The 24053-nt window shown below is 44.1% G+C and overlaps 1 protein-coding gene across 3 annotated transcripts in view; it reads left to right on the top strand.

The window, feature by feature from the left end:
- The window catches only part of LOC136856058 (nucleoside hydrolase-like), a 229068-nt gene that overhangs the window by 146757 nt on the left and 58258 nt on the right, over positions 1-24053 (top strand). For 2 of the 3 annotated variants that reach the window (XM_067133647.1, XM_067133699.1), the window contains exon 9: positions 3992-4015. In XM_067133647.1, the coding sequence (XP_066989748.1) occupies positions 3992-4015 (24 nt within the window). Of the gene's footprint in view, positions 1-3991; positions 4016-17224; positions 17739-24053 lie in introns of those variants that run through there. The other variant, XM_067133666.1, reaches the window with a different exon arrangement.

Genomic DNA, 24053 nt, shown 5'->3' with positions numbered 1-24053 from the left:
AGTCATGGACTTATGGACAGCAAAGTTAGTGAATCCTTGAGATGAATGAGGGGCCTTGGACAGACACAGTTCACAAACTTTATCGAGAGGCTCAAGATACCCAGCAAATTCTATGAACCAGTACACAAGAACAAAATTCTATTGTTCAGTCGCAAGATGTCTACTACAGAATCCAAGGGCAAACAGTCACTGCAAACCATAAAGGATGATTGTAGTCTATTCTCATGCCTCTTCATATCATGTCAGAACAGACAGTGTGATTTAAATGAGTTCTTTCAACATGAAAATCAAAATTGCCCACCATCAGTGGCACAGAATGGACAGATGCATCAGGGGACCAAGTCACAGCTGCTGCCTCTACTAGAGCAGCATGCATCAGACATACCTGACAAAGAGCCTACCGCTGATGTTTTCATAATGGATGGTGCAGCTCTTATAAATGCTCAGAGACCAACCAAGGGGTCTACATTTGAGTCTTATGCTAAAGAAGAAGTTCTATCCAAGAATCAGAAGCACATACAGAAGTACAAGCAAACACACATTGTATTTGATGTGTATAGGACAGACAGTATGAAAGCACAAACAAGACAAAAAAGAGGCACAGGAGTTCGCTGGAGAGTAATTAGCTCAGCGAAAACTCCTGGTAATTGGGCCAGCTTCCTCAGGAATGACCACAACAAAACTGAACTATTTACATATTTGGCAGACAATCATTTCATCTCAAGCAGATGATACATCATGCATAATTGTCACTAAAGGGGATGCTGCACTTTGTAGCAAAGCTGAACAAGACACTGCTGACCTACAAGGCTGCACTCACGTAGAGGCAGATACTAGTCCTTTTACATGCTGCATATGCTGCAAAGCATGAAGATATCTCAAGTGCAATCATATGTAGTACAGACAATGACGTTGTCATCATAGCAATATCTAGCATAGAAAAAACTGGTTTGGACAAACTATGGATTAAATTTGGTAGAGGAAAAGACATGAGGTGGATACCTATCCATGAAATTGCAGCAGCCATGGGACCAGAAGCCTCAGCCCTTCCCTTTTTCCATGCATTTAGCAGGTGTGACACGGTGTCTGCCTTTCATGGGTTTCAGCGTGCCACACCCACCTTCACCAAACTAAGTTCAACACCAGCAGCTGTAGAAGATGAAGACCTGCAAATTATTGAAGAGTTCGTGGTGCTAATGTACGACAAGGCAGTTCGTATAAAAATGTAAATGAGGCTAGACTTGATCTCTTTGCAAGAAAGCAAAGAGCTTACGATTGCATTCCCCCTACAAGGGCTGCCCTCAGAGAGCATTGCAAGAGAGCTGCCTTTCAACCAGGGCACATATGGTGCCAGTCTTTAGTATGTCATCCAGTTTTTGCCCAGTCCAAGACACTGGGGATGGCAACAGATTGATGGCACCTGGTTTCCGTATTGGACAGATTTGCCAATAGTAGCAAAATCTTGCCAAGAACTGAATAAATGTGGCTGCAAAAAGGAATGCCATGGCAGGTGCAGGTGCTACAAATCTGGACTTAGCTGCAGAACTCTGCAGCTGCACTTGCTAAAACTAATTGATACACAAAACATATTGGTTTCTCTCAGGAGATACATACTTTTTTTATCTTTGGCGGCGAATTTGGAAATATGATGTTCATATGGTGGCCATATTGGAAAGATGGGTTCACTTTATCTGTTCATGACAGTAAGAATGCCAAAATACAAATTCTCAATCATTATATGGACAGTATGCAACTTTTATAGGCTTATGAAATGAAAATATTTGAAATATACAGCAAATTTGCAGCCATTTTGGAAAAGTGTCAGCCATCTTGGAAATAGCCCAATATTGAGGTGGCAGGAGGTTGATTTTGATTTATGGGGATAATAAGAGTTCACATGCCAAATCTGTTGCTTGCATCACCATTTGCACTTTTTTTCCCATTATCCCGCTCCACTAACGGTGAAATGTACACGTATAAGCATGTGCATATACACATACATGTGTACTTGTGTCGACGGCATAGTAAGTGTAAAGCCACTTATACCACAGAGACTAGAAGTAAAATTTGTGGGCATGTAGCCGATGGCACACAGAGACCAGTCATAGGGCTGTCTTAGCCTTACACATCACTATCGAACCACTCGCAATGAATTATATTGAAAATATATTTACAAAAGGGATAACAAATTATATTACTGTGATGAGTAATTATAAGGCTGCTGTAGCATTTCTATGAAAATGAAGGCTATGGTAGGAAGGCATTGTAAGATACTTAACGAAATAAGAAAAAAAACAAAGGATAGCTGAAAAAGTTATATATGAAATTATCCAAACCATTCTGCGAGTAGCCCATGATTCATTTGCTTTTGGGGGGCATTCTTGTAGATTACCCTGTTGGACAAGGGATACATAAGAGTAGGTAAATCTCTCTCTCTCTCTCTCTCTCTCTCTCTGTTGGTGGGAGAATATTCTAGCGTAGACTATATTCATAAAGATCTCAGTTACTTTTAATTAAAACAAATTACTAAATTTCAATTAACAATAGTAGGCAGATAATTCTTTACGCTAGTATTTTTTGAATAGATCCATTTTCATTCTGCAATGTTAGGTTACCATATGAAAAATTTTCGAAGACACTACAAGTGCCATAACAGCAGCAACGAAAGTCAGAATAATCACAACAAGAACCACAATAAAATGGCTGAATATAAGATAGGCCTGCAATCCAAACGTCATAAGCTGCGTAAATTGACAAAAAGACATAGGACATTATAGGTCTATGTAATTTTTTATGATCCTGTTATTTCGAAAGGAGATAATGTCCTTGAGAAAAATCTCGGCAAATTATATCCAATATGACTTTATAGCCTATCATACTGGAACTTCAAGTTAAGCATAGGCATATTCTGGTTTAGTAGAGTGCAGTCACTGCTTTTCATCCCACTGAATGTGTAAACGATTGCAATGAAATCGATTTTATGACTTAAAATGTAGTAAAATTACCAAAAATCAGTATGAAATGTCAATCTGTATGGCTCTGAGGAGGGGTTTGTGTTGAAGTTTAGAATGGTGAACACTCTTGACAATATCAGACGGTAATTATCATTGTCCTGTAATTCAAGTGCACCGATTTGAACGCAAGAGATCCCCTGTGTCATCTCCGTATTCAGGTGAACCTCATTTACAAAAAACAACATTGCAGCATTGCGGAACTTCTGACTTCATTCATATTTTCTTACGTTTTATTTTACCATTTTTTAGGGAGATGCGTATTATGATTTTATTTCAGGGGTGTAACGTTTCCTTTTGATAATCGGGAGAACGTATTTTAGTTCGGTAAAACAACCATTGGAAAATTAATGAAGATGAAAAGAACCACAGATTAACCAACTTTTCGAAACCATTGCCAACCAATCAGCTTCAAGGGATGGTCGTGACATAAGCAGTGGGTGGGAGTTAGCAGCTTTCATACTCAGGTCGTCAGTGATGAGTATGTTGTCCCCAAGGGTTGCTGTGAGCATTGTGTTTGATGTTAAATCTCTTCCTTTACGGCACACCTCCAGAATATCCAGACAAGTGCTTGAACAGAAGAATGTGAAAAATCTGGTCACTCTGCCATATTTCCGGCTTTAAGGCCTTATTGCTATTCAGTAGTTATGAGCGATAGGGTCAAGGGGAACCGGACATAATGAAACCCTGGACGTGTACCCTGGTGACGACCTCTTGGATTATGCCAAGCTCACCCTGAATCTTGCTAGAGCTTTCCTCTCTCCCTTGGACCCTCTACTATTGACTCTTGCTTTGCAAAGGAACATGGAAACAACTAAATCCCTTTTATCACGTTCTTATACTTTGTTGTAAGAGTGTAAAAAAAATTTACAATGTACTGTAGACTTAATGACCTGCATTAATAACACTGATCAAAGTTTATTTGCAATGTAAATTATTTTTTATTTATTTATTAATTCATTTATTTATTATATTTTCAGAAGCTCTCCACTGTCCCAGGTTTGGTAAGTGTTAATACATTGATTTTTTATAAATCAAACTTGTTCCAACATGATATGCACACCATCGGCCCTTTATATTAGGAATTGCTTATGGCAAAGCTGGACACGGATGTTAAATTCGTGAATAAGTTGGTTAGGCAGTAACTACCGTCAGGTAGGCGGGAGTATCCGCCTGCCCTGATGTAAACATTCCAGTTTGCTTGCAGCCGTTGTGCATTGCAGACGTGCTTTTGGATCATTTGCCTGACTGTCGTTAAGCTCTTTATTGATCCCGGTGGGATCTTTATGTATTTTTGTGTATATATTACGTGTGTTTGATATTTAATAATATACAAACCCAAAATTTGTGATTGGTAGCCTTGCGTAGGCCGTCGTTCCCCTGCATCTGTGTCTTGGGTTTGATGGCCAATAAGTATTTTAGAGAGGCATAACTGAGTGGTAATGGTTATCTAACAGTAGCCCATTAATTAGATACTTAAGGCGTTCCCCTGTACGTTCGGGTATATTTGATGGGGATGTAATAACTTCGCTCCCCTTCATTGACCGGGGCGTATCAAGTTCGCTCCCCTTCTTGGGCTCACGCCCTCCTTGTACAAGGGCATGACTACCCCTTTTCTACTTGTGCTGAGTGTTGTTCTTCGCCGCCTGTGCTGTAGAAGAGTTGCTGGGGGGGGAGTTTCGGTGGGAGGTTGTGGGCGTTGTCAGTAAGTTTTGCTTCCATGGCACCCTTGGTAACGTCCCCTCTTTCCTTCTCTCTCCCTGTAGGTTCTTCTATCTCTCTTTCAGAAGAGACCTCTCTCCTTCGCCCTCTTCACTCGCTCGTTGAGCGAAGACTGTGAGGTCGGGGGTGCACTTGGGCAACCTCTGCTCAGGGGCCTCCTCTCGCTTCATAAGGCAGTTCCCCATGGAGCAAGAGGAGTCTCCCTCTACTAATCATCTTTGCTTTTCCTTTCATGTTGACATTGAGCATTGTAAGCGCAGTAGTAGTTGGCTGGATATCTCAGTTTGGGATATCTTTCCCTGAAGGAGTCCTGATGTTCATACAGTGTTTGCTTTGGGATGAAGCACAGTATCTGGTTGGAATGGCATAGGTCCACGTCGGGGTCGTTCCAACTCTGTGTCCCGCCGATGTGGATTGATCGCTGTCATTGCTGGCCTTCATGCATGCTGTGGCACCGCCTCTGGCGTATCTGTGGTCCCGTCTCCTCCTGCTGTGCATCCTGTGTTTTGCTCCAGTTGACTCAGCAACAAGAGTCTAGGCGGCTCCTCCTGGTCTCCTGCCGCAGCCGCCCTGATCGCTCCTGTCACTGCTGGTGACGTTCTTGTGACGTTCCTGGTCATTGCTGTAGCTCCCGCCTTCCGAACCGCTTCTGTAGCTCTTGCATCAGCTGTCCTGATTGCCCCTGCTGCTTCTCCTGGTGGTCGTGTCCTGGTCCACTTCCGTTGTTATCCTGCCTAGCTGGCCTGGAGGTTACGATGTTTCGTGTCTGCCATCCTGTAGATGATGTTGGAATGAAGGTGAAGGAAGTTGCCCTGTGGAGGTAGCCACCGTCTCCTTCAGCTTATCTTTGATTTCGTCTTCTGCTGCCTCTTCCCTTCCTCTCCCAAGGTTCGAGGGGGCCCCCCAGGAAACCAGATAGGCCTCCATCGGCCAAAGGAGAGGAAGGGTGCTTCTTACCCCTTGATGTCCTTTGGGCGTCTAGGGACTGCCTCCTTCCGAGGAGGCAGTGGGTCTCTTGTCGGTGGGTTTGGGAACTGATTCGTATACCCCTTGGTTTGGTGTTTCGGGAGCCGCAGGTGAGCAGACCTTGGTTTATGCTCATGTTACCAGTCCTAGAGGTTCCACCTCCAAGACGGGTGCTGCCTCATGCGCTCGTTCGTGAGCCACTCCAAGTGCTTGAGTTTCTGTGGAATATTTAGTATCCCAATCTGGTTAAGGAGCAGAGCAAGAGAAAGGGCTGAGGCACCCAGGTGTCTCTGTTCTTCCTGCCAGCACTACAAGCACTCCCCGAGTGCTTACCAGTGCTCAGTCAGGTTCCCAACCTGGTTTCTCGATCCTATAGGTTTGAACACCAGAAGAAGCAGGAAAGAGGTTCCCTTCGGGAGTCCTGCGGACTTCTAAGAGACTGCCTCTCTCCTGGGAGGCATTTTTCTCTCGTCGGCTTTTCCCACCCTCTGGCGGGAACCGATTCGCATTCTCCTCTGGGGCCTCACATGGTGCAGGTGAACTCCGCGATGGCTGCAAGGTGCCACTGCTGCCTAGAGGACCATGCATCCCCTCGCGTTTCGGGGGCAGCGAGAGCTCGGTCTCAAGAGGCTGCGCCCTTGTTGCAAGCCTTAGAAGTCTGCATCTAATACTGGGTCTGTGCCTGTCTCTTTTCGATTTCTTGGGAAGCTGAAAGCAGCCACTCCCAATGTTGGGGAGTCTCATAGGTCACTCGAATTCTATGAATCACTAGCACTATCCTGGCGAGAGGCACAGGATGAGAGAAAGTGCTAGGACACCCTTTATCGGTGCAGGGAAACCTAGGTTTCTGGTTGCCGAAAAGCATGGGTCTCTCAGTGCCAAGGCGCCCGGGTGTCTCGATTCTGCCTGCCAGCTGCTTCGGTTTCTTGACTGGGTTTTCATCCTCATGTCTTGAACCATAGGGTCCGCGCATGCAGGATAGCAGACACAGAATTCCCCTTTAAACCTTCTTCTTCAGGGGCCTTGGCCTCGAAGGAGTTTAGAGTTCAGGAAATTAGCGCTAGTTCACAGCAGATGAGCCCTGCCCTGTCCAGCTTCCGATTGCGTTTGCACGCTCGGCTCGGCTCACTCAGCTTGATAGCCCCGCCCAGCCCCTGGTCGCATTCGTGAGACTGGCTCGGCTTAGCTCACCCCGCTTGCCTCCCAGTCCACCGCTTACCACCCAGTCTGGATCGCGTTTGTGTGATCGGCTTGGTTCGGCGTGGCTCAGTTCTTCCGAATCGGGTTCTCTGCACTATTCGAATGAACTTTCTGCTCCTCCCAGGAAAAGTGCCTTGCCATGGCACAAGCTCTCTTCTTCCCCCGTGTGGCAAACATGACCTTCGGTTGATTATCGCTCGCGGTCCACCTCTCCTGCTGGTTTTACTGGCAGGGCAGGTAGGGGTGGTCCTTCTCCTTATCTGTTCTCTTTTCCTCTCTGTTGTTCCGAGAGGCATGAGACGGACAGAGAGAACTCCGATGAATTTGTCTTTCTTCGGAGTTTGGCTGCCTGGCATGCTTTTGGTGTCGGTTCCTTGATCGTCTCGTAGTAAAACCAGGTGGCCGAGGAGGGTTTTCTGGGATCCATCAAGGTCTCCCTCAAGGGAGAGAGGTACAGGAGTTTCACACTTCAGAAGCAGCAAGGGTCTTCCTCTTCAAGTTGCAATCACCCTCATTTCTTAGAGAACTTCGCGCCGATTTGTCAGCGTGAGGATCTCCAGAACAGGACTGCAGCTCCCCTCGCTGTTCCCGAAGGGGCTGAGAGTTTTCGAGACCACAGCAGTCCTTGCTTGCGAGAGCGTTCTCAACAAGATGAATACCTTTCTTCGTACAAGGAGTTCATTCAGGTCGGGACACCAAGCTCCTCCCCGGTCTCGACAGAATACGAATTCTTCTTGCCTCGGAGGGTTCTTGCTGACTGCAGGTTGTTTTGACTTTTCTTCATCTGGACTGGGTTCTCTCTCTGATTCTCCTTGCCGTGAAGGGTATTCTCTTCTGCAACAACAGACAGCGATCCTGGAGGACACCTCTTGGTTTCTTCCAGGCAACTCTTGATGGACCCACGATCCTTCACTTTTAGGCTTTCTCTCCTTGGATGCGACCATTCCTGGAGAGAACCCTGCCTTTTGGAGACTGGTCTTGTCCGGGGCTGGGTCTTCCTACACCAGGAGGCAATCTGTGGGCAATTCTGGTGCTGGGAAGAAGGACTTTGTCCTAATTTGGATCTCATATTTCGTAATTCCCAAGTTGGCTTGATCCTTAGGAACGAAACCCCCCCCCCCCTCGATGTGGGACCATCTTGACGTGGCGAGGGGGCTCCTGAACCCCCAGGAATTTGTTCCAGGGTTTGAGTCCAAGAGTCTCATATATGATGATATATTTGTTTGAAATAATTTTTGTGGAATTTTCCACTTTTGCTAAAATTTATTGGACCTGTTAAATAGGAGAAGATATCATAGCTGGGGTTGGGTTTATATCTGAAGGTAAATAGTGAGAAATGTGGTAGGACCGTCAGCTGCCCGATAATGTTCGGACCTAAGAGTTATCAGATTGATAGCTCAAAGGCGGAACAGTTCTTTAGGGCTGGACCACGGATTCCAAGGAGGGGCTCTGGTTCTGGGGATAGGACTCTTGGCATTCTATCCGGTTTGCCCATAACATGATTAGAGTGGGGATGATTGTATTCTAGTAATATTGTCAGTCCTACCAAGCGGGCTTGGCTTAAACTTGGGCCACTCTAATCATGTTGTGACATCCCTTTTGGGGTAGGTTAGGGAGCGGACATTTGGGAGTCGGTTCTCACTTGTGCCATTGGTGGAAGAATAAACTCCATGAAAGGCTGATGGTATCGTTGTAAGGTTTTCAGGTTTATTTAATTTTTCTTATTATACTTAAATCTTTATGTTAAGTAATTTTAAAGATTCAAGTACCCCTGGGCCCTTTGATGGCAGTGACTCGGCACAGTTGACAGCTGGTGGAACTTTCTGTGACAACCATTCTCTGGAAAAATCAAATAAAATTCCTAATGTAATTACACTGGAACCCTATGCCCCAGTACAAAGCAAACCAAAAAATAGCAGATATCTTGACCCAACCTGGACTCACATCGACTCCCTCTTTGGGAGTGGAAGTTGAAGATTCCTGACCTTAGCAACAGAGAAGAAAATATTAGTATTGAATTAGAAAATTCCATGTTGAATCAACATTCAACTACTGAAATGTCATTAAGATAAATAAAAGATCAGATGTGGTTGATAGAAGCCACAACAAAAAATCAATCAGAAAATTACTTAACTATTAAAAATATTGATAATATAAAGGTACATATAAAAATATGACTATGAACAGTGTACAGGGTACCATATTACTCCCTGATAATGAAGAAGTTAAGTATACCTTAGTTTTAGCAGGCCACTGAGCTGATTAACAGGTCTCCTAGGGCTGGCCCGAAGGATTAGACTTATTTTACGTGGCTAAGAACCAATTGGTTACTTAGCAACGGGACATTTTACGTGGCCAAGAACCAATTGGTTACTCAGCAACGGGACCTACAGCTTATTGTGGAATCCGAACCACATTATAGCGAGAAATGAATTTCTATCGCCAGAAATAAATTCCTCTAACTCTTCATCAGCCGGCCGGGAAATTGAACTCCAGCCCATCGGATGACAGTCCGCAGCTCTACCGACTCACTCAACAAAGAGCTGATAATGAAGAAGCACCAATAGGAGAGAACATGTTGCTGGACTCCCTTAAAAAAAGGTATAACGATGTACAAGATTGTGAAATGTACGACATAGCCAGTAGACGTAGTAATGAAAAAATTTGAAGGCCATATATTACCCTTAAAAATTAAAACTATGGGCCAAAGCAGAGGACTGAGACCGTATGTTCCAAAACCACTACAGTGCCAAAACTGTAGTATGTATGGACATACAAGGAAAATTTTTAGTAATACATCTGTATGTGTGTATTGTGGATCTGACAAACATACCACACAGTGGAGGTGTGGTGAACCGAAATGCGTGAACTGTGGACAGAATCACCGTGGAAATCTAAGGAGTGTATGTATTATATATACAATACAGAATTAAAATTACTTCGGGAAAGAACGGGAATGCCTATAAAAGAAGCCAAATTAGAATTAAAAGTTGGAGGGATGCATGATCCTGCTAGGAAACGAACGTTTTCTACTGTAGTAAGATCGAACAGTGAAACAAAATGGAAATAGATGAGTAACAAAACCCTGATAGATAAATCTCAAAGAAAAATAACTTTTGCAAGAAGAAACTAATATAGCAAAGAACCAAGAAATTTATACAAATATTTGTTCAAATTCATATGAGATATTAAGAGAAATTGAAACACTAGAAGGTAATACAAGCACCACAGAAGTATTAGAAGAAAGCTATGATGAATTAGAAGCTAAAGAATAAAAAAAAAAGGCCTTTAGAGAGAACTCCACCCAAGACCAACTAAAGACCGACGGGAGACCCGAAGAAAGAACATAAACCAAAAAACGATAAGAATATAATAATAAAAGCAATGGAAACAGATATCCACATCATCAAAGAAATAGTAGAGGAACAAACCATTGACATGAATGATTATGTGATGGGAGAAGAGATTACTCCATCACTGATAATTGGTGCAACAAGAGTAAAAGAAAAAACGACACATTCGAGAAAATAACATTTTGACTCCCACTCAGTTTGGGTCACAATGTAACAGATCTACATTAGATTCTCTCTCTAACTTGGAAGACCATAATGCGTAGAGGTTTTGAACGAAAACAAATTTCTGTGGCTGTCTTTTTTGACATTGAAAAAGCATACGATGCTACGTGGAGGTATGCTATATTAAAAACTTTACAAAACAACAACATCCGTGGGCATTTACCTAGGTTTATCCAAAACTTTCTGACAAATCGCAGTTTTCAGGTGAGATTTAATGATGTTCTGTCTAGAACATTTCCACTTGAAAATGGTGTCCCACAGGGAAGCGTCCTTAGTGGCACACTGTTTACTTTAGCAATTAATGATATCAATAATAATGTACCTATTGGCATTAAAAGTAACTTGTATTTTGCCATATATGATTTTACCATATATTATTCAGCATCTCAAATAAAACATGCAGAACAAATCATTAATAAAAGCATAGTAAATATAGATGAATGTGCCTCATCTGTAGGCTATCATGTTTTATAAAAATAAAAAGTGGAAAAAAGGTGAAGAAATAGATTTAAGATTCGGAAACCATAGTATACCAATTGGCCAAAACAGCAAAATTTTTGGGATTAGTATTTGGTACTCACTTGAACTGGAAAGCCCACATAATATATGTAAAATCTAAATGTAAAAGAGCATTAAATCTAATTAGAAAACTATCGAACACTTGGGGAGCCGATAGACATACCCTTACTATACTGTATAAAGCAGCGGTTCTGGAAGCGAAGTATATGGCTCAGCATGTGACGCAGTGCTGAAAGTGTTAGACCCTGTTCATAATAAAGGCCTTATAATATGCTTAGGAGCCTTTAGATCATCACCAAAATCATCTTTACAAGTTGAATGTGGTGAACTACCTCTGTCTCTCCACAGAGAGCTAATAACAGTGAAAAGTACTCTAAGAATTCAGACAAGTGATTCTCCAACAAAGAAATTATTTGGATTAAGAGATATATTTATAAATAGCCATCCACCACATTTATTTATAAATAACCAACTCCTTTCCCAGTTAGAGATAGAAGATTGTTTGAGTCGCTGAGCATAAATATACAAGTGCCTTTAATAGTAAAATTACCTCCTCCCTGGACAATGAATAAAATGAGAATTTGTACACAACTGAAGTATTTATTAAAAGGTTACTCATATACACCAGAACACCATAGACAACATACAATAAAGCATATAAGCCAAAAAGGTCCACATTACGCAATATGTACAGATGGATCTAAATCAGAACACCAAGTGGGATATGCTGCAATGTCCTAAGATAAAACTTATCAGTTTTCTCTACTTAATAATGCTTCAGTATTCACCGCAGAATTAATGTGCAATAGCATCAGCTATAAAACTAATAAAAGAAACATCTTTCAATAACATTGTGATTTTTAGTGATTCGAGAAGCGCTATAGAAGCTATTCAGAGTTACAAATAAAAAAATAATATAATACGGCATATTAAATTGTTTCTACATAACTTATATGATAATGTAAACAGAGATCAAAGGGAATGAAGCTGCAGACAAAGCAGCCAAAGAAGCAACCCACATGACAAGATCATATGTGAATATCCCTGTTACTGATTATGTAACACAAAAGTGGGTATCATAAATAAATGGCAGTATATATGGAATGAAGAACCTGGAAGTAATAAATTGAAACAAATAAAACCTAATGTTAAAAAATCGAGTTCATCATATCAGACAGAGATACATGCACAATTCTAACACATCTCAGAATAGGCCATACTCGTCTGACACATGGACACTTGATGAGCGCGGCCCACGTCGCCCTACTCCCGAGTACTCAGATTGCAAGGTGATTATAACAGTCAGATGTGCTATGTGAGTGTCCAAAGTATGACCAACAGGGACTGTCAACTTTTGGAAGCAAGTCATTGAAGGAAATTTTGTCAGAATCTTTTACATTTTCAGTCATTCTGATTTTGATGTTCATGAGGAACTGTGATTTAATTAATAAAATATAAAAATACGTAAATGATAAAAATATGAAAACCCTTACAGCATTTGTCGAATTTAAAAAAAGCAAAATTTTAAAATATTACTTAACTTATATTCTGAATTTTAATATACATTTTTAGTGTGTATGTACAGTAGTGTGTATGTTTGTCAAATTTAAAAAAAAGCAAAATTTTAAAATATTACTTAACTTATATTCTGAATTTTAATATACCTTTTTAGTGCGTATGTAAGGAAGCATGAGTAAATGTATTTATTGTATTTATGTGTTGCAGTATGAGAGCATGTGCCTGTGTGCAATTTTTAATTTCATTTTAATTCGTTCATCATCGTACTGAATGACCTATTGGGTCCTAGTGTTTGGCCTCAGACCTAGACCTGGTATTTTAATCTAACCCTTTGGGCAAGCCCTATGAGAGCTGAAAGTCAACTCAGTTGTCTGGTTAGACTACTTTAATATAATAATAATAATAATCAGGAACAAACCTTTACTCGGTTCTGCCTTTCTCATTCAGAGATTTGCCAGATAATGCGGTAATCAAGGTACGTGCCAGGGTACTGCCTTGTCCTTTGGACAGTGGCCAAGACCCTTGGGTCTTCATCATCTCAGCTAGACCTTAAGTTCAAGCCAGCCCTCCTCGGCTCCTAAGAAGTCTCAGGCGTTGGAAGAAGATCGCGGAAACACACAGCCCTCTTCTTCCCTGAGGGGAGAGTGCACATAATTTTGTTTATTCTTACCCTCTTTTCCATATAGAAGAAGGGAAGAGAATAAGAAGTATTGACCAGACAGAAGTTCTACTGCAGTTGCCTTGATGAAGTGATAATTGTTGAGACTCTGGACCTGACAGCGACATTGCCGAGACCTGGGAATGGATTCCTTCAAACTTACGTCCCTCCTCCTCTCCCATGCTCCCTATTCGGGAAATGCCAACTTGGCTAGAGCTAATCATCTTGGTATCCTGTCATCTTGCAGAAGCTTCCCCATGGTGGAGAATGAAGGCGGTCTGCTTCCAGTCCTCCATCCTTCTTTCCTCATCGAAGTGTGAGGAAAGATTTAAGCTAATGCTCGATTGAAAATGAACCTTCGAATATGCTTGCATATTCTCCTCTGTCATTTGTCTACTCACGGATATACTGATCAAGGAATAGGCACACACCTGTAAGAGTTTGTCGTGAAGGTGTGTGACCAAAACAGTAATTACCTTCTCATCAACATCCTGAACTCAAGGAAACCTTTTGGCCTTCTGAGAATTTCAGGATAGGTTTTGCAACACTCAGTGGTTTCGATGAACAACAACACACAGTAGTGGCATACGTCAACAGATAAGAGGGAATCGTTATTTCCTCCTGTTTCTTCTGTTGACATTTGCAGGTACAGTACTCGAGTGTTCTATAGCGCACTTGTTGGTTCAGTTAGCCAGATACATTCCCAGTGGGGATGTATTGGTAGGCGAGCTTGGCCTCAGGTTCGATTGATCGTGACGGAGTGTGCTCTTCACTCCTTCCTCATGAAGAGATCCCTGCTGTTTTTCTGTATGCCTCCCAGCACAGCAAAAGTCAGTAGTTTTCTCTCTTCTTCATGCCTGACCCATGGGCCACTACAGTGAGGCAGGCTGTCTTTATGGGAAACATTGATGTCTACGTTTTTCCAGTCATATTTGTCTGTTTCGCTAGGGGTTCAACAAGCATTGCTCACCCAGAATTACAGACAAATGCTGGAAGACTTCACCTTTCACCTGCCCTGATAGCTCTGCTTCTGAGGCATCGAGAATTCTCCTTAAACCCAACCTCCTATGGCAGCTGCACAAGAAGCAGTTCTTCAGGCAGTACACCCCTGTGTGTTCAGGACTGGAAGACTTTCCAACCTCCCTTGCAAGCACAGGCTTTCTTGCCGAGCGGCAACGAATATAGCTGGATATCTCTTGAAGTCCTCTACAGCACTGTTCCAGGGACTGGATCCACCTTCGCTGGTTGGTGTTGTCGACGGAACTTCTTCTCGGGTCAGAGTCGCTCTTCAGCAAGTCTGGACTTCTTGTCTTCTCCGCCGAGGGTTGCTTCTCTCCATTTCAGTTGTGAAGAACGTATGCCCTTGCAGCCTAGTCTTCTATCTGAAGTAGCCTTGTTCTCCTCAGTTGAGATTTAGCTATTAATGAGAAGCTTCTTCGATCTTGCTGTCTCAGGGAGCTGATCCCTGGGTGGCATGTGACTCTCGTTTAGGGTTCCTGTTTTGTGCTCTGCACGTACCCTTACGTGATTCGTCGGACAGAGATGTGCCGTCTTAGGACCATCTCTCATCTTGCTCTGGCCTTGATGTTGAAGGTGGAAGAACAGGTGAAGGGGATCAATACCTCGACTCCTTCTCAGATGTTGTAGCGGACTCCGAATCCATCACCATCTGTTGTCAGGTTTGATTCCTTGTTCCCCTCCTCCGTGGACTTTGTATCGATGATCTAGATCAGTCGTTACTTTGTCCTGTGAGGGAGCTGCGGTACTTTCTGAAAAGGCTCGACATTCCTAACCTGAATGTTGTCAATGTTTTCGATAGTACCATCTCTCCCAAGGAAGAAGTGTCTAAGGACACATCTTTCTCCTGGCTTCATGAAGCAATCGAAGGATGAACTCAGCAGCTGGCTTGAAGACAATGGCTTGGTCCATCCCTCGCATTTCAGAAGTTTCTGTCAGTCTGGAAGCAAGATGTGGTCTCATAGACCACACTCTTGTCTTCTACCTTCAGTCTTGCCCACAGACCCTTGGAACCCTTTTTCCTTGGTCCAGTGGTGGCTGTTCAAGTTGTGTTTTCTTACCTGGCTTCTTCAAGAGGACAGGTAGCATCTTGCCTAAGGTGTTGGTTCTGGAAGTGAGAAGGATCTCGAGAATGACTGGTCTCTCCTCCTCCTCCTTTACCATCCTCCTCCTTCTCTTCCTTCAGGTTGAGAATGGGACCCGAACCGTTACTTGCTGGATCTGGCGTCTGATGCGGTAAGACTAAACATTGAGCACCCATTCTAATCTTTTAGAATCATAAGAGCAATTCCACTCCTTCCTCTAGCTAGGGGAGGAAGGAGACTCTGGCAATAAGGAAAACCCTATTTCGGGTTTTCCTTACTGCATCCTACTCTTAGATTCTTCCCAGCCTGTTTCGTATGAGCTACGATTCCTCACTAATGCAAAATGGTCCAGATATCTGGCATTTGATCTTGCAGTTCCTACACTCCAATCAATACGTCAGAGGCATGGTACTCCTCCTCACTCTTTCGACCAGGTGTAGCCCAGGTGTGCAGAACTCCAGTCAGTTCAAGAGACTCACTCAGATTACTCCCTCCAACCAGTGAGTCTTCCTAATGTAAAGGACCAATGGTTTGTATATTGTTTTGTAACAAATCACAGTTTTTAAAGGTAAATTGTATTATTCCTAACTACACAAACCTGAGGTCCTTTACATTACATTTTTATGCCTGCCTTATGCCACCCCTCAATCTGAAATGTGGACCGAAAGGCAAACTGGAATGTTTATATCCTGGCAGGCGGGTATTCCCGCCTACCTGATGGTAGTTACTGCCTAACCACCTTGTTCAAGAGTTTAAGGCCGTGTCCATCTTCGCCTTAAGTAATTCCTAATGTAAAGGACCTCAGGTTTGTATAGTTTGGAAAAATACAGTTTACTTTTAAAAATTGTGATATTTTATGTTCCTACACAAATACAAACCTTCATTCTTTACATAGGATTTAGCTTGCAAAAGCGAGCAAAAAAGGCTGTTTAACTTTCAGACAAGGATGTTAACTACTGACGGTAGGGGTGAAGCCCTGCCCACTCGTCAATCTGCTCTTCACTTTGCTTTCGGCCGCCGTCATGTAAAGATGTCTGCTCTTCTCTTTCTGACTGCCGTTTATTTTCGGTTTAATGTTTTTTTGGCTTAAATATGTTTTGTGTGATTGTTGTTGTTTGTTTTTATATATTGCAAACCCATCAATCACTCAAGCTTATTTTGGAGAAGAAACCACAGGTTTAGGGCCTGTCCAGGGAAGGACAGGCCGTACAATCAGTTTCTCTCCTCTATTGAAGTTGACCTTTTCTCATTCTGTGTGTTGTGCCGTAAAAATGAGTGTAACCAAAACAACCTAACCCGACTTCTATTTTAGTGTTGTAGAGGCCAAGGGATTTGAGGAGCTATGACCCCCTGTAGGCCTCTCTGGGGAGCAGAGTGTGTCTGAACTTATTGATCACTCATAGGCTGTGAAGAGCCTTCTGGTATCTGCCTCAACTGTGACCGCGATGACTTTACTGGTCACAGTATCTGCCAGTTGTAGGACTGCTCCTACTTCCTTGGTAACCCCTCATGCAGCATGAGTGATGTGTCTCCAGGTGCTGCCGTATGCTTCATCTCTGGGTGATGCTCTCCCCCACAGGCTGTTGTTGAAGGCTGCACTTGACAAGGAGTAGTAGTCCAAGGAGATGAGAAGGAAGCCATCGTTGCCATCTTCGTCTTCATCGTCAAGTTCTGTAATCTCATCCCCATCTTCTTACAAAGCTAGCAAGAAGAGGAAAAGGAAGGTTGCGTCACACTCCTGCGGGAAGTCTTGTAGACCTTCCAGCTGCCACCACTCTCCTGTAGAGAGGACTGACGGATCTCTCGCTGGCATGAGTACTGAAGTGCTGAAAGATAATGTTTAGATAGAATATATATGGATTTAAAAAAAATGTTGATTTGATTTTTTTTTTTTTTTTGCACTGTAGTTACCAATGTTCACAGCTCGCTTTGATAATGGACTTTTCTCCACAGGAATGTTGTGAAAAAGTGTGCCCCTAGCAAGGATATACAGTATGTTGATTTGAGCTTTGTGAATTGTCAGTTAATAGGGTGGCATAAAGACAACTAGGGAACCTTATGAACGACTAAAGTAGATAGGGTGTTGTGGAATCCTGAAAAACCTCCTCCTATTGTGATGAAACATGGTGAAAATAAAGTTTAACCAGTTTGATGAGGAGGAAGACTTTTCTCTCATCCCATTTTGTATGTTGGAGTATGAGGAGATGGTTATACCTATATACTGCATATTTTTGTGTACAAGAAAATCTTTGGATAAGACGAGGTAAAAAGTTATGGCAAATTCTCATGAATTTATCTCATATCTGTAGTATAAGACGACTGCTAAATTACAAAACTGTCTGTGTAGGCTAGCTTTTGCAACAACAGGTATCTTATGAAATGTTAGCTATGTAAAGATGATGTTAGTACAAATGCTGTTTTATGTAATTACTGTATCCTTAGAAATTAAAAATAAAATAACAAAGCCAATTCTATATCATGTTTTTCCTACACATGTCCTAAAAGGGAAACCATTGTTTGTTCCTACACCGTATACAAACATTCGATCCTTTACTTTAGGAATTACTTTCAGCGAAGCTGAAACAGCTGTTTAACTTTTGAACAAGGTGGTTAGGCAATTAATTACCGTCCGCTTGGCGGGAGTCCTGCCTGCCCGGGTGTAAACATTCCAGTTTGCTTCTGGCCGTTGAGCGATGTGGTTGTGTCTATCCTCTCTCTGCCCAGCTTGCTGTTTCGCTGTTTTCCTGGTGGGATCTTTCTTTGTGTTTGTGATCTTTTGCTTATATGATTGCATTTGTTTTTTCAATATGCAAACCCATGAACCATCTAAGTCAGTGCGGAAGGGCAGTGCCTGTGTTTGTGCCTTGGTGTGGACAGTAAACTATGCACACACTTCCTCTCACCCATCTATGTTGACTCTTGTCCTCTGCACCAGTTGCAGGGGACATGACTGTAATCCTAATTCGACTTGTAGTGAGTGTTGTTCCTGGTCTCCAGTGCAGTGGGTGAAGTTTGCTAACAGGAGGCAGTACAAGAAGAAGGCTTCCGTAGCATCATCCAGTGGTTACATGCTGCCGACTACACCTTTGGTTGCCGACCCTTTTTCGTTTCTGCCCCATGCTAAACTCCCCCGCATGGCTGTCTCTACTTCTGGAGTGATCTCTCCCTTTTTGTCTTCATTTGATTCGTCAAGTGAAGACCCCTGGTGATCAGGACGACCTCAGTTTGGTGGCCTCCACTCGCTCCGAGGGGGAAGCTTCTTCCTCAGGGGGCGAGAGGAGGTTACCTCCTCTAAGGCCTCTTTCACACCATGCGGTTTGACACCGAGCCTGCACCATGCCACCCCACCGCAGGCAATGCGGTCAACCATTGATTGTGACACAATTGCCGCATGGAGACTTTTTTACTGCTACAATCAGTACATAAGATGGATAAGAAGAGGAAGCTGTTGTGCCTTTACTACCTCAATTTGAAAAAGAAAAAAAGAAGGCAATGCAGAATCCATTGGGTGCATCCACTAAATACACAAAGACATGTATGGTGCATTTAATATTGTCGTTAAGGAACTAAAGTGTGACGAAAACAAGTTTTTTAACTATTTTAGAATGTCACACAACGGGTTTCATTTCAGCTAATGAAATGAGCAATTCAGTGTTGATGTCGCTTTGATCCATGTGTTCACGACGAGAATTAGTAGCATACTAGTGCCCGGTTACTACATGTAGAGTGGGAAAATAAAAACCGCGTGATGTGAAGATGTGTATTGGACATTTAAGTTGATTGTCACCTCTGATGGTGCAGCGCTGCTTCAGTCCAGTGAGGCGCCGCACATGAAATTCGGTGCTACAGTGGTGAAATAATGCCACCTCGTTGGTGTGAAAGCTTTAGATTTATCAGTTGAGTGTACCGCACAGTTGGCGGCGACGGTTTCAAACCGCATGGTGTGAAAGAGACTTAACCCAACTTTGTCTTTTGCAGGTCAAGCAGACAAACTCCAAGAGAATTGGATCTTTGGGTCTATGGAGGGTTCCTTTGGTGCAAGGCCTAGCCGCACACCTGAGAGCTTCTCGTACACCTGAACTACGTGTGGTAACTCATGCCTCCGTCACTGCTACCATCACTATGTGACGATGACAGTGTTCTCTAAAACAACCACCTCCATCATGACGCATCCAATCCTGATGACCCCAGCTGTGGTGGATCAGACTGCGCCTCATGCTCCTGCTCCAGGTTATGCAGTAACCCTTCCACCTGCTGTTCCTGTTGCCCCTGATGCTGCTGCTTCTTCCTGTATGGGGGACCACCTGCTCACTGCGATCCTGAAGATGATGTCCAGGAAGAAGTAGAAGAAGAGGTCTCGTAAGGTGTTGTTGTCATCATCATCGTCTTCTGCTGCTTCTTCCCCTTCGTCTTCTGACAGGACTGCCTCTCTACAAAGAGGTGGTAGTTGGTTCTCTCGTTGGCTCTTCCCAGTCTTCGGACTCGGGCCGTTTCGAGTACCTAGATGAGGTCTTGCGATTTGGGAGCCTCAAGTGCGCGAGTTTCCAAAGCCCCGTGGTCTCGGAACCAGTTCTGAGAAGTCTTCTTCCAAGACTGGTGCTGTGCCTGCCTCCTCCCAAGTTTCTTGGGACACTCGGGTAGGAGGAGCTCCCTTTGATAATCCTGGACAAGATTCGGGAGCTTCAGCTGCTCGGTAGGATTGAGTTGCCATGAGTACTTGGGTTTCACTGAAACCGCGAGTACCCCAAACGAGTACTGGAGAGCCTGCTCCTCAGTCTGGTTCAGGCACAGGACGAGAGAAGGTGTCGAAGACATAGTTGCTACTTCACTTCCTGCTGTTGTTTCATTGAGCACTCGGGCAGGTTCCTGACCTAGTGCCTTGGACTCAAGGGTCCGAGCACCCAGAGATGCAACAAGGAGGTCCCCTCTTCAGTCTTCTTTTTGTCAGGAGGCTTCGGCCTCAAAGAAAACTGGAGCACATCGTGATGACGGCGCAAGTTCATGCCCGGGAGTATGGGATTGCTCTCCCCTGGCCAGCCCTCATTCATGTTCACGTGATCGACTCAGCTCACCTGACAAGCCTTCAGGTGTGTTCGCTTGAACCTGTATGCTCTCCTTGGGACAGTGCCTCCCCTTGTGAGTGTAGGTGCTCCCCTAGGCCCACTCAGCCATCTCCACCATGGGTTGGTGATTCTTCATGGCTTTTCTCTCCTGCTGGTACTTCCAACAGGACAGGAAGGAGTGTTTGATCGCCCTCACCTATCCCCTTAACCTCCTGGGGTTACACTGGGAGGCCTGAGTCGGACAGGAGGGGCTCGGATGGAAACGCTTCTTCCCAACGAAGTCCTACCACGAAGGCCTACACTCCGGGTTCAGTTCTTGGAACAACTGGGACGTATGCCCAAGTGGTCAAGGGTAGATCAAAGGGGTCTGCCAATGTTCTCCCTCCTGCAGGAAGTGTGGATTGGGAGGACAGCACCCTGGAAGGACTTCCCCAGGACTCGGACACCCCCAAGATACAGAAGACCTTTGCAGAGATCATTGCCCTGATTTGTCAGTACAACGATCTCAGGGGAAGGGGCCATGGCCTCTTCTGTGGATTGTCTGTCACTCCTTGAATCTTTCTGGGCTCCTAAGAAGGAACCCAAAGCTTCGTTGGGGCTGCCGTGGTCCTAACTTGAAGTAGGAGAGGGTGAATTCTGTGCTCTTTGGGCAGGAGAATTCACTTTGCTTGAATCATTCGGAGAAGTTACTTCCTCCTCCTCTGCCTCACCAGAAGTGTTTTTATTCACCCTCGGAGAGGTCTTTGCCGACTAAGCAGGTTGACCTGGACCTGGTTCATCTAGGCCCTGGGCTGTCCTTGCAACAGCTTACAGCAGAAGGGATCTCTCTCATGCAGCAAGAGGCAGCGATCCTGGAGGTTACCGCCATGGCAGGACTCCAGGCAGTCTCCTGGTTGGATCTGTGGTCCTTCACAGTTTCCAAAGGTAGCCTTCTCCTTGAATTTGACCACCCCTGGAGAGGACTCCATCTTTGGGAGACTGCCAGTCTGGAGGTAGGGTTGTCTCCTACCTGGCCCACCAGACAGCAAACCTGTGGGTTAACCTGGTGTTGACGAGGAAGGATGCTGTCCTGAATCGGATCGCCAGGTTTGTAGGACCCGAGTCGGCTCTGACCCTTAGGAATGGACTGTTGCTGGGTTCTGCCTCTGTCTTCCCCACAGATCAGGTAGATGCTGCAGTGGACAAGAGATGTGTCAAGGATAATGACCACCTTGTCCACCAGGCAGTGGGTAAGACCTCCAGGTCTTCGTGCACAACTGCTGCTCGACCTTCGGGTCAAACTAGCACTTCCTCGACCCGTAAGAAGACCCAGGCTTTGAAGGGCGCCTGAGGAAATGCCCAGCCTTCTTCCTCCTCTGCCAAGAAGGGAGTGCAGCCGCGCCCTTATCAACCCTCTTTCCAGCCTGGAAAAGGGGCCCGAGAAAGAAGAAGTGAGAACACTAGGGGCGGCTTTCCCCTCCAGCTGCTGCCATTGGTGGGGGGTTGCCTGTTGAGCCATTGGGCAACAAGGCAGCGACATGGAGCCGAGATCTGGTTAGTGGATGTCCTTCAGGAGGGCTATTTACTCCCCTTCGAGTCTCGACCGCCCTCACCAACAATCTGGTCCATCTCCTAACTTACATACCTGGCTCACCTAATGATCTTGCCCTCCAGGAAGAGGTACAGGTGATGCAGAAGGAAGGCACTGTAGAAGTCGTGACAGGTCAGTCCCCAGGCTTTTACAGCTATATCTTTCTCGTAGAGAAAGCCTTGGAGGGTTGGAGACCGGTCATAGATCTCTCTCACTTGAGTGGTCATTCGCCAGACTCAGTTCATGATGGAATCAGCATGCAAACAGTGCATGCCCATCAGAGTCATCCCCTTCAGGATTTCCAGGAAGTTCTTGTAGTCTTCAGCAGACATATTGCTGTGGTTATGGTGGTCCTAAGGTTCCAAGCAAAAAAAAAAAGTATACCTTAGTTTTACCAGACCACTGAGCTGATTAACAGCTCTCCTAGGGCTGGCCCGAAGGATTAGACTTATTTTACGTGGCTAAGAACCAATTGGTTACTTAGCAACGGGATCTACAGCTTAAGGTGTGAAATAGGTAGGTGGTGGACAGTGCAGGCAATTGCACAGAATGGAACTGGGACTCTGCTTTTGGCAGGGTGTGGTTATGCAATGGTGTGGGCCAGTGAGCGTCACCATTAGTAAATGAGAGAGTACCTGTGGTAGGCTACTTGCTAATGGGAGTGCCCCTTTGGTAAGGTGTCACTAGCACTAAGTGGGAGGTCGTTCCGGAGAACCAGTATGTGGTTCTGCAGGGCGGAAATGGTTGGCACTGGGCCCAATGGGGTCACCTGAAATGCAACTAAGGTGACAGATATGCTGGTGGCACTTGGTGCTGAGGGGCACAGGTGCAGGTTGTGTTATGATACACAGTAGTGATGGTGCAGTTAAGGTGCCATGGGTCTAAAGGGTCAGATATATGGCACTCATGGTGTGGATGGGATGTGGAAACATGGTGCAAAATTCGCTAGAAGCTCAAAATCTGCAGTGATTCAATGTGCAGTGAAACCATTGGGCCAGCTATGCAATAAGCACACTGGTAGGAACACTCAAGGTGTGAATTTGTGATAACACGGCCCAAGTTATGCAAGTGACGCAGACTTGGAGTAGGCACTCGGTGTGCAGTGAGATCACAGGGTAAGTTAGGTGGAATCCGTAAAACTTGTGTGAGGAACGTAAAGTGTGGGGTAAGTAACATACGCACAACAATCGCTCAATTGCTGAGTGCAGAGGCGAGGTTCAGAGGAACCGAAAGTTATTCCGAAGAACAGTTTGGTTGTTCCAAAGACTGGTTTGTTTGTTCCAAAGAACTGTTTATTTGTTCTGAAGAACATTTTGGTTCCGAAGAACGGTTTGTTTGTTCTGAAGAACGATAAGTTACCTGCACTCGGACAGGATCGGCTATAGTTCCGAAGAATGTAAATGAGGCACGCGAAAATTATACGCTGGTGTATCTTACAATGTGTGAGATCGAGGTTAAAAGTGAGAAAATTGTTTACTTATGTTTGACTTGGATGTTCTTCGATTTTCATAACTGATGTATATAGTGCTTGTGTCTGTTTGCATTTCTTGTGTAAAAAGATTTCCATGAATATTAAAGTAATTTGTTTTGTAAAAAAACCAAGTCCTTTAAAAGTTAACGCAATGGCTCTTTGTTTCCTCTTAGTCTTCAGTTTGCTTTAACTTAAAATCTTTGGAAGTGTAGGAATTTCATCTCTAATTTAGAAATTTAATACTGTCTTCCACAAAGCACATTTATTAAAGTCATCCAGATGTGTCAGATGATTTGGCCTTGTCCATTCACCCTAGAAAAACACAGGAGACATATTGCTCCACACGCTCTCCTTTGCAGATGCAATGAATAGCTAAATTAGATTAGTGCGCCTTGTTGCCTTAACAGTGCCTTGAACTGCTTTTGAAAAGTCCTCTATTCGACGGTTATTATTTTTTCGTGGTGAAGTACTTGTACACGTTATATTCCACTTCTCTGGCTATGCCAAGGAGACCATGTAGAGAGTGTCCTCAATGATCGACAATACTACAGCTTGCTTTTTGTATATTGTGGAAATTATTTTGTTCCATGGGTGGTATCTCACTAAGCAACCCATACCTAGAAGTCCTTTCTCAACCTGTAAATCTCGAGGTGGATCATGTATGGACCTTTTTTAAGA

This window comes from Macrobrachium rosenbergii, chromosome 3 (assembly GCF_040412425.1).
Source record: "Macrobrachium rosenbergii isolate ZJJX-2024 chromosome 3, ASM4041242v1, whole genome shotgun sequence".
In the NCBI taxonomy this organism is placed as follows: Eukaryota; Metazoa; Arthropoda; class Malacostraca; order Decapoda; family Palaemonidae; genus Macrobrachium; species Macrobrachium rosenbergii.
The sequence above is the reverse complement of the archived record's forward strand: the minus strand, read 5'-3'. Positions and strand labels throughout refer to the sequence as shown.